Here is an 11,473-nt window from a genome sequence, read left to right as displayed (position 1 = left end):
CTCTATCTATCTATCTATCCCTCTATCTATCCCTCTATCTATCTATCTATCTATCTATCTATCCCTCTATCTATCCCTCTATCTATCCCTCTATCTATCTATCTATCTATCCCTCTATCTATCTATCTATCTATCTATCTATCTATCTATCCCTCTATCTATCTATCTATCCCTCTATCTATCCCTCTATCTATCTATCTATCTATCTATCTATCTATCTATCTATCCCTCTATCTATCCCTCTATCTATCCCTCTATCTATCCCTCTATCTATCCCTCTATCTATCTATCTATCTATCCCTCTATCTATCCCTCTATCTATCCCTCTATCTATCTATCTATCTATCCCTCTATCTATCCCTCTATCTATTATCTATCTATCCCTCTATCTATCCCTCTATCTATCTATCTATCTATCTATCTATCTATCTATCTATCTATCTATCTATCCCTCTATCTATCTATCTATCTATCTATCACCTGTAGTTCCTCGTAGACCCTGATGTGACCTATCAGTAAATTCTAACCTTTTAATTTATAATCTGAAAGTATAAATAGTGCCGCTCTTGTGTAATTATAAGCCACGAGAGGTTATTTTTACATCTGGTTAACTTTGCACTTTGTAACATTAACTAGAGCTCAGCGACGTGTTTCTGCTCCTGACGTAGTTTATCGCTGCGTGCCTGACGATTCTCAGAGTGCTTCCCCTTACAGCGATTATCACATAAACAACATATATCACTGACTGACAATGTACGATCACTGGGGATCCAGTTGCGGAGACCCCCGCCCCACCAATGACTGAGAATAGGAGTCCAAAGTCCACTGTATGAATATAGCGCTAGTATGTCCGATCACTGTGTCCTCACTACCAGGCCATTTACACAAGAGGCTTCGGGACCCCCATTGTTGGGATTGGTGGGGTCTCGAATGATGTATAATATAATATAATAATATTTATTCATTTATATAGTGCTATTGATTCCACAGCGCTTTACATACATTGGCAACACTGTCCCCATTGGGGCTCACAATCTAAATTCCCTATCTGTATGCTTTTGGAGTATCATCTTGCCTATAGATAGGTAATAAATGTTATGTATGGGATAACCCATGAGACGGGAAATAACTAGCAGTGTTCTGGAATTGTTTCTTAAAGGGGTTATCTACCACCATTTACATTGGAGACAAACCATGCGTCTGACGTTACCCCCTACACACCTGCCTATACATATGCATGATCCGCAGGTATTGTGCACGCTTCTCATCAGGCGTGTGAGCCCATAAAGTCATCAGGATCGCTAAACTCAGATGACTCCTTTAAAGGAAAATAGTTTTTTCTTTCTTTATTCCAGAAACAGCGCCCCCCTTGTCTATGGTTTTGCCTGGTATTGCAGCTCAGTTTCACATGAAGCTGCAATACCTGGCACTGCTCATGGACAAGGGGGGCGCTATATTCCAGGTCGTTTTTAGTTCGATCTTTTAAAATTGATTTATATAAATATGTAAGTATATAAGCTTCAAGGAAGTGATCACTGTATGCCTGATAGGAATTGCCATTGAGGGGTCTGGGAAAGCTGGGTGACATGCTGTTTGAGTTGCGGTGTGAATTTAACGGCTTCTACCCAGTTTCTTATATGAATGTAGACTTCCCCGAAGTTGTATGGAGTAATAATGTCATTGTCTTTCACTTTCAGTAAAAATGATGCTTCAGCACCCAATCCAGGGCACGGCAGCCGAGGTCAGCGCCACCGCCATTGTCCCATGTCTCTCACCCACCATGAGCTTTGCCTTTGAAGACTTCACCAACTTGACGCCCCTCGTTAAAGAAGAACTCCGGTTCGCCATCCAGAGCAAGCGCCTTGCCACCCGGCCACTTTGCAGCCTGGACACCGTGGTGGTAGCCGACAGGCCCATCGAACTGACCATATCCAAGATGGAGGTATGTTATCACAGAATGGATGTTAAGAAATTGTACTGGACTAGAAAATCATGGCACCAAACCTTTCCACAGGTTGTCTGGTTTTGCAGCTTCATTATCGTTAATAAGGCCAAACTGCAATACCACTAACAACCTGTGGACAGAGGTGGCGCTGTCTTTGCTCCATTATAGTTAATATGGTTAAATTGCAATACCACTAACAACCTGAGGACAGAGGTGGCGCTGTTTTTGCTCTATTATAGTTAATATGGCCAAATTGCAATACCACTAACAACCTGTGGACAGAGGTGGCGCTGTTTTTGCTCTATTATAGTTAATATGGCCAAACTGCAATACCACTAACAGCCTGTGGACAGAGGTGGCGCTATTTTTGCTTCATTATCATTAATGAGGCTAAACTGCAATACCACTAACAACCTGTGGACAGAGGTGGCGCTGTTTTTGCTCTATTATAGTTAATATGGCCAAATTGCAATACCACTAACAACCTGTGGACAGAGGTGGCGCTGTTTTTGCTCTATTATAGTTAATATGGCCAAACTGCAATACCACTAACAGCCTGTGGACAGAGGTGGCGCTATTTTTGCTTCATTATCATTAATGAGGCTAAACTGCAATACCACTAACAACCTGTGGACAGAGGTGGCGCTGTTTTTGCTCTATTATAGTTAATATGGTTAAATTGCAATACCACTAACAACCTGAGGACAGAGGTGGCGCTGTTTTTGCTCTATTATAGTTAATATGGCCAAATTGCAATACCACTAACAACCTGTGGACAGAGGTGGCGCTGTTTTTGCTCTATTATAGTTAATATGGCCAAACTGCAATACCACTAACAGCCTGTGGACAGAGGTGGCGCTATTTTTGCTTCATTATCATTAATGAGGCTAAACTGCAATACCACTAACAACCTGTGGACAGAGGTGGCGCTGTTTTTGCTCTATTATAGTTAATATGGCCAAATTGCAATACCACTAACAACCTGTGGACAGAGGTGGCGCTATTTTTGCTCTATCATAGCTAATATGGCTAAACTGCAATACCACTAACAACCTGTGGACAGAGGTGGCACTGTTTTTGCTCCATTATAGTTAATATGGTCAAACTGCAATACCACTAACAACCTGTGGACAGAGGTGGTGCTGTTTTTGCTCTATTATAGTTATTATGGCTAAACTGCAATACCACTAACAACCTGTGGACAGAGGTGGCGCTGTTTTTTTGGAAGAAAGCAGCTATGTTTTTCTATGTACAGCTCCTTTAACCCTGTTTCATTTTTTTAGTATGTACCAGAAGAAGATGATAGGAAAAAACGGCGGAGAGAACGCAACAAGGTCGCAGCTGCTAAATGTCGAAACAAAAAAAAAGAGAAGACAGAAAGTTTACAGAAGGTAAGAGGCGACTACCTGACATGTTATACAGACTTTTATACATGCATTATTATTTAAAGGGGTGGTAGAATTAACAAAAAACATGTTGGCTTTCTTTGAAAAACAGCGCCACACCTGTGGACAGTTTGTGTGCGGTATTGCATTTCAGCTCTAGTCCTGTGAAAAATGGTGAGCTGGAGCTGCAATACCACACACAACCTGTGAGCAGATGTGGCGCTGTTTTTTGGAAATAAGCAGCTCTGTATTTCAACTCTAAATAAAATAGAGCCACTTTATGTAGTATCTTAGGGAATTGCATACATAGCAACTTCCTAATTCATCTAATTCCTTTTTTATATTTTTGACTGTTGCTGTAAAAGTGAAAGTTTGTTCTAAACTTCTTCATCCAGACTTATGACTTACTAAAAAGTCAAAAATTGCCAAAATACCCTTAAAACGCTCAGTGACTCCACTAAGAGCATCTCCCAGCATGTTTCAGAACATTTGTTAAAGGGAACCAACGAGCAGGATTTTCATATATAAAGTAAAGCCAGTTCATATCAAGTGCTGAGTTATAGTCGAGGTCGCCATATTGAAAATTTGATTGTGACGCGACATACATGGAAATTTAAAGGGGAAATCCAACCTTAAAGGGAACCAACCAGCAGGATTTTCATATATAAAGTAAAGCCAGTGTTATACTGGTGCTAGGATGCTGAATCTAACCATAAGTTTTGTTCAGAGACTGGATGTTTTATTTCAGAAATATGTGTAAGTAAAGTTCCAGTAATGCACTGCTATTTGATTGACAGGTGCAACAAGAAGGGAATACGTGGGTCGGGTGTTGCTAGCTATTCCCGCCCCTGTTTGTCTGCCTGCTCCAAAATTAATGTCTATGATGGTGACAGGGGGAGGGAGGCCAGGCAGGCAGACAGGGGCGGGAATAGATAGCAAGACCCGACCCACATATTCCCTTCCTGTTGCACATGTCAATCAAATAACAGTGCATTGCTGGAACTTTACATGCACATATTTATGAAATAAAACATCCAATCTCAGAAAAAAAAGCTATTCTTCCATCCAGCATCCTAGCAAAAGTATAGCACTGGCTTTACTTTATATATGAAAATCCTGCTGGTTGAATCCCTTTAAGGTTGGATTTCCCCTTTAAATTTCCATGTATGTCGCGTCACAATCAAATTTTCAATATGGCGACCTTGACTATAACTCAGCACTTGATATTATCTGAGTTATAGGTTTTCCTCCTGGCGAGAATAAAAGCCGAATCATTTGTAGGGTTTACTTAAGGTCAGGACCAAGATCCCTAATGATTTCCACTTATTGAGTTCTTGCAGGAACCAAAATCCAGATTGTATTCATTCGTCACGGTCCAATTTAATTCCAGGGTATATGATCCCATAGAAAATAATGTAATCCGGTGCACATAATTTGCTTCACATGTGCCAGTCCTCATTCTTCTGCACCATAGGATATAAAATATACAGTAGGGCTCATAGAACAATATGTATCTACTGGAGAAACAAAACTGCAGTGTGCGCACATATCCTTATGGCAAGTGACAGGTCCATTTGGAACTCAGTAGTACCATCCCTAGTGGTGACAATGAGAACTACATCCTTTCACTGATATTTTTTTTTTTTTTTTTAATTATTATTTTTATTTAGCGGGGTGTGCAAGTATTAGGATATTTTTTTTCCAAGTGCACCCCTCATTTGTTTGTCATCTAATGCTTACTATACACTAAAATGTTTGTTTTTTTTACTTTATTTCAAAAGGAGTCAGAAAAACTGGAATCTATTAATGCAGAACTGAAAGCCCAGATTGAGGAACTTAAGAACGAGAAACAACACTTAATCTACATGCTGAACCTCCACCGACCCACCTGCATAGTCCGAGCCCAGAACGGCAGGACGCCTGAAGACGAACGCAACCTCTTCATTCAGCAAATCAAAGACGGAACCCTGCAGAACTTAGTGACCGAGGGCGTAAATTGAGCCGCTCTCTATGGTACTATACATAAAACTTACAAAAAAAATTCACTGTCGCCCCCTGGGGGCTTCACGTGTACCAGAGACACCCGAGCAGAATTCTTTGCGAGGAAAAAAGCCTTTAGATCTAGGCACCACCACGTGGTTTGAGTTGAAGGATTCGGCATTATCGTGTTTCGGACGCCGGGACTGTCATGCTGCGGTGTCGCTGGAGTCTATCCACTTGCTATTAGTATTGTCCTATAGCAGCACGATAGGTTTTTACTTTACACTTTGTGCAATTATTTTTTTATACGTTGCGGAATGCAAGAAAAAAAGAAGAAAAAAAAAAATCAGTGTTCAAGAGGCAATAAGGAGCGGGTGCACGAGCGAGCGGGAAAAGACTCTTTGTGCTGATGCCCACCCAAAGCACCACGGACTGCCTTACCATTAATCTGAGGAGGGTTCACCCTTATTTTCCATTTATTTATAGTGTTTTTGGTCTTCTGCTGTATTAGGAGGTCACTTATTTTATTTGCTGGGCCAGTCATAAATGATGACCTGACACATACGTGCTATAAATGCCGCTGTTCTCCTGAATCCGGCGTTGTTTTTCTTATGTTCCTGCGCCTTTCCGTTCTTGAGATATGGCCTCCTCTTCCTTGAAAATAGATCTAGTCTTTTTATCCAAAGGGGCATGTTTTTCAGTAGACTCCCACATCAAAATCATGAGTACCACGCCCACTTGGCTAAGAAGTATAGATTTACTTATAGAAAAGGTAGGGCCATATGTCAGGAAGGGAGAGGAGCAGAATCAAAAGAAAAACAACGTCGGATTCAGGAGAACAGCGGCTTCTACACCTTGTGAAAATATTACATATTTATGGCATGTGATAGTTCCTCAGTGGGATGAAATGAGGTATGAGGCATGTGATGTCTCAAAATCAATAGCATTGGGTCAAGGTGTGAATGAATAGGTTGTAGTTAGTACTGACCCAACCTGAAAAATGGCAGTAGGTGGCGCACTGGTAGTGCAATGACTTAAAGGAGCATTCTAGGAGACACTAGGCCTCATTTATCAAAACTGTCTAAAGCCCCATGCACATGCTGCATTTTTTGTCACATTTTTGGGTGTAGTTTGTGGCCTAAAACTGCATGCATGTCCTTCCCCAGCAAAGTCTATGATATTTCAGTTTTGCTGTGCGTACGTTGCTTTTATGGCTGCAGTTTTGTGATGACCACAAAACTGCAGCATGTCAATTCTTTTTGTGTGTTTTTTTTTCTGCATTTTTCATCCATTGGTGATAAAAAAAACGCATCAAAAACGCATGGAAAACACATGCGTTTTTGGATGCGTTTTTGGGCCATATGGTGTAGTTTTGTGGTGAAGACATAATTGCAGCGTGCGGACATACCCTTACAATCAATAAGAAATCGGCTATACATTTTTTAACAGCGCTGGTAAAATGAAAACTGTGCGGTTCAACGGAGTAGTCACCCTTATTGGTCAAAATGGACACCATTTTATATAGACACCTAAAGATATGACAAAGACGAGTCTGTCACTGAGGCCTAAACTGTGTGTAAATCATAGCTGCTGTAGTTGCACATTGCAGTTTAGCTCTGCTTTATCTGACAAATATATATATATATATATATATATATATATATATATATGTTGCTATGTAGAGACAATGTCCATAGTAACCAATCACAGTACAGCTTTCATTTTACTAGAGCTAAGGAAAACATAAGAGCTGAGCTCTGATTGGTTGCCATGGTCAACAAACACAACAGTGATGGATGAGGCCTAAACTAAATTTAGGCCCTTTAGCAACAGACTAGGCCCAAAATTAGGCCCTTTAGCAACAGATCAGGCCCAAATTTAGGCCTTTTAACAACAGGCTAGTTACACAATGCATTAAATAAAATACTCCAGAATTAAAGCTGCCAATAGATAATAAATTACTGGTGGGCAATTAAATTGGCACATAACCCGCATGAATTCTATAGGGAAACTAGGGGAAGAGTTATATCTGAGAAACAATAGGATCAAACATTAAAAAAGCCTTACATTTTCCCATCCCCAATCCAGATCCTCATAGACATTTCACTTCCTTGCTGACTGTCTCCCTTAAACATGGCGGCGGCCCTTATTTTGCTGCCCACCCTTTAACTGAACAAATATACTTGCCAACCCCCAACCCCTCACCTCCCTAAGAAAAAGTATTAAACTAGAAAAAGAGTTGGTCATTTATTTTCTCTGTTGGACTCCATTGTTTCACGTTATTCAGCAGATCAGGCCCTATTTAAAGGGGAAATCCCAATTAAATTTCTAAGCACTTTTTTTCCCCGCACCCCTTGTTGGTATTAATATTGTCACAGATTCTACCTAACATTTCATGTATTTCTCAATGTCGTTCACTTCACGTGCGACAACGACGAAGCCAAAATTACCTCAGAGAAGCGACCTCCACACACAATCGCCATGTGCCGGTCTGACATGTATTACCTTTTTATATTCTGTAACAGAACTGTTTTATTAGTACATGTTAGATGGAAGTTTGTCGTTCTTTTACACTATGTCTGTCTGTGAGGGAATGTGGGAATGGGGGTGGGGCGAATGGCGGCGTTAAACTGGAACTAAACATTAAAAAATGAGCGCTATTCATTCAGGATTCGTGTAGCCATATGTTTATAGGGTGTATGTATATATACTGTATATACAGTATATACTCTGCTTTATATTCTAGGGGTATTAGTAGTCAACCTGGTGATTGGTGAGCATTTATTGGCTCAAGTCTTAAAAGCAGAGGGCTTCAGGTGGCTTATAATATCCTTAAAGGGTAACTCCATCCATTCATGAGATTAGCACTCGTCACCGTCGGCTGGTTCAGACTGTGTAGTCACTATGATTTGTATGCAATATGATAAAAAAAAAACATGGCTGGTTTCTCTCCAAAATAACAGTGCTGCTTCTATATCGCAGCTAGGCCACATCCGAGTTGCAATACCAGACACAACCAGTGGACAGGGGTAGCGCTGTTTCCTGGAAATAAAACAGTCATATTTAGCTGCTTATAATACATAATCTGTAGCGGACGAGAATCATTTCCAAGGAGGGGGGCTCGGGCATTTGTATGTGATGATGGTGGTATTTGCAAAATAATGAGTAAGGTCGGGCTAATAAAGGGCAATAGAATAATGTTCCTTTAAAGGGGTTTTCTAAAATTGTAGTTTGAGATTAAAAAAAATATAAATACCCTAACACTGCGAAAATGAAAGATGGAACGTGATTCTTTGCTTTGGAAAACGTAATGTTGTATTCTAGGTTTTTTTTTTGGGTGCCATAGGCGCGAGAGTGCGCTCCGGCTCAGCCAATCACATTTAAGATAGGAGAAAAAGATGGAATTCTACGTCCTCTGCAATCTGATTGCTATGTATCTGTATCGATGGATAGGGGAAATCTTGGGTGATATCACCCATAAACTTGTTATTTACTGTTCTGGTTCCCGCTATATATATAATATATCCGGATGTATTACATGTGACGCAGGCGTCATGTTTTTTTTTTTTCTTTGGCTTTTGTTATTTCTATGTGTTTACTGGCATGTATGTTAATCATGTTAGCACTATGTATGTACAAATATATTATTATTATTATTAATATTATTATTGTTTTTTTTCACTTTTGTGTAACATCTGCAGGTTCAATTATCGTTGTGGTACTAAGTTTTACAGCGCTCACGATATTACAGATGTGAGAGGAATTGCATGTTTTAATGTATGTTCTAATTATCAGAATAAGGTACTTTATTACCATTCTTTTCTATTATGAGGTTCTTGCGTTTTGATACTTTAATAAATATGTGATTTAAAAGAAAAAAATTGGCTTTTGTTGTTCTTAAGAGGTCTTGTCACTTGTGATTACTATGTCACATTTTATTATTTTTTTATAGGGTATAATTAATGCTGCTGTTTTCCTCAATCCAACAATGTTTTTCTATTGTTCCTGAGACTCTCCGTTCCTGAGATAGTGTTTCCCCAAAAATAAGACACTGTCTTACATTACTTTTTGCCGTGAAAAATGCGCTAGTGCTTATTTTGCGGTAGGGTTTATTTTTGGGGGAACATGGGTTGGTTGTAAAAGACAGACACCACCCCAGGAGAATCATACTTACCAGACCCTGGACATCTGCATCGCTCCCAGGTCCTCCTGCAATCCACAGCGAGCGCTACAAGCAGGTCCTTGTGTGCTCCACAGTGGTCCCCTCCCCTGCTTCTGGCCGGCACAATTACACACATATCAGATCGCACAAACATCACAAACACACACAAATATTCGGTGATGCCGTATTGCTTCCGGTCAGCAGCGCTGTGGAAAGTGAGGACCTGTGGTGGAACACATGGAGGAACTGCCATGGAACGTATCAATGTGCTCCACTGCAGGTCCTTGATGCATTCGACTCAGGTCCTCGATAGGTTCTATCACAGGTCCTTGCGTTCCACTGCTATCAGGTCCCTGAAGCAGTATGGTATCACCGAATGTGTGTGTGTTACTCCACAGGTCCTCATGTTCTACTGCATCTCAGGTCCCTAGAGCAGTACGGTATCACCGGATGTGTGTCTTGTGTTACACTGCAGGTCCTCATGTTCCACTGCATCTCAGGTCCCTAGAGCAGTACGGTATCACCGGATGTGTGTGTGTGTGTGTTACACCACAGGTCCTTGTATTCCACTACATTTCAGGTTCCCGGAGCAGTACGGTATCACCAGATGTGTGTGTTACACCGCAGGTCCTCGCGTTCCACTGCATCTAAGGTCCCCGGAGCAGTACGGTATCACCGGATGTGTGTGTGTGTTATACCGCAGGTCCTCGCGTTCCACTGCATCTCAGGTCCCCGGAGCAGTACAGTATCACCGGATGTGTGTGTGTGTTATACCGCAGGTCCTCGCGTTCCACTGCATCTCAGGTCCCTGGAGCAGTACGGTATCACCAGATGTGTGTGTGTATTGCTGGAGTACGGTACTCATCACATTTTGGGACATGGTCTAACAGACCCTACTGACCTATAAGGATGAGTTCACACGTTCTGTATGTGGTGCGGATTTTACATGCAGATTTTACACAAGCAACATTTTCTAGTACCAGCAATGTGGAAGAGTTTAAGATTAACTTCATTCACATGCTGTTTCTTCTTTTGCATGTAGAATCCATGCAGAAATTGGCTTCTGTTGCTTTATAAAAAAAAAAAAATCTCACCATGTCAATTTCCGTTATGCAAAAGCACATTTTTGGTGCAGATTTTACACAAGTAGTATTTTCTAGTGCCAGCAATGAGTTTAAGATTCATCTCATCCATATGCTGTTTCCTCTTTTGCAGAAATTGGTTTCTGTTGCTTTAAAAAAAAAAAATCTGCACTGTGTCAATTTCTGTTTTGCAAAAGCACTTTTTTGATGCAGATTTTACCCATTTATGTCAAAGAGGTCCCTAAATTCAGAGCTTAAACCTGGCTTTGAAAAGGCACATAAAACCACAGGAATAAGTGCTGAAAATTAAGTGTGGATTTTAGATGCAGAAACGCTGCAGATTTCGATTTAGGTTACTCACATCATTAAAAGCTATCATGAAAAAGAGGATAACTTGAGGATCAGAATACAACAAAATTATAATGAATAATGATGCACAACATCTCAGAATCCTCACTCATTAGTCATGAAGCCTCTCCTTTGAACGATATAATTTACCACAAAAAGAACTGGAGATTTTAATTGGCTGAAGTAAAAATATATATATTTTATTAATCAATCATAGTACAAAATATAAAGAAAAATGTAAAGACAAGAAACACCACACAATTAAAAACAAGGTGCATTGATGTTCACAAGGGAAGAGAGGGAAAGGAAAAATTCCACCCTATCCTAATCCCACAAGAGGCAGACACACCAGTGTATATTAAAGGGTGTAACAGGGGAGTACAAGATATAACCATATAATTATGATGATAACCAAGGGGTAATAAATAATATATAAAGGGACAGGGTTATTGCATATGCCAATGTATTTAGTTTACTATATTGCCCTATGTCCCAGCCATAATTAGACAGAAAAAATCATTACCCGGAAAGGGATGGTAAAAAGTTCTCACCCATGATGCAGTAGCCCCAC

At 40.4% G+C, this 11,473-nt stretch overlaps 1 protein-coding gene across 1 annotated transcript in view; it reads left to right on the top strand.

Annotated features, from left to right (window-relative positions):
* The window catches only part of ATF3 (activating transcription factor 3), a 15,959-nt gene extending 6,776 nt beyond the window's left edge, over window positions 1–9,183 (top strand). The window contains exons 2-4 of the mRNA XM_075339157.1: window positions 1,698–1,942; window positions 3,229–3,336; window positions 5,112–9,183. Coding sequence (XP_075195272.1) covers window positions 1,703–1,942; window positions 3,229–3,336; window positions 5,112–5,330 — 567 coding nt within the window. The 5' untranslated portion in view covers window positions 1,698–1,702 and the 3' untranslated portion in view covers window positions 5,331–9,183. The remainder of the gene's footprint in view (window positions 1–1,697; window positions 1,943–3,228; window positions 3,337–5,111) is intronic.
* Window positions 9,184–11,473: the final 2,290 nt, after the last annotated feature.

The sequence above is a fragment of the Anomaloglossus baeobatrachus genome, chromosome 3 (assembly GCF_048569485.1).
Source record: "Anomaloglossus baeobatrachus isolate aAnoBae1 chromosome 3, aAnoBae1.hap1, whole genome shotgun sequence".
Lineage (NCBI taxonomy): Eukaryota > Metazoa > Chordata > Amphibia > Anura > Aromobatidae > Anomaloglossus > Anomaloglossus baeobatrachus.
Note: the sequence above shows the minus strand (reverse complement) of the source record. Positions and strands in the feature narration are given on the sequence as shown.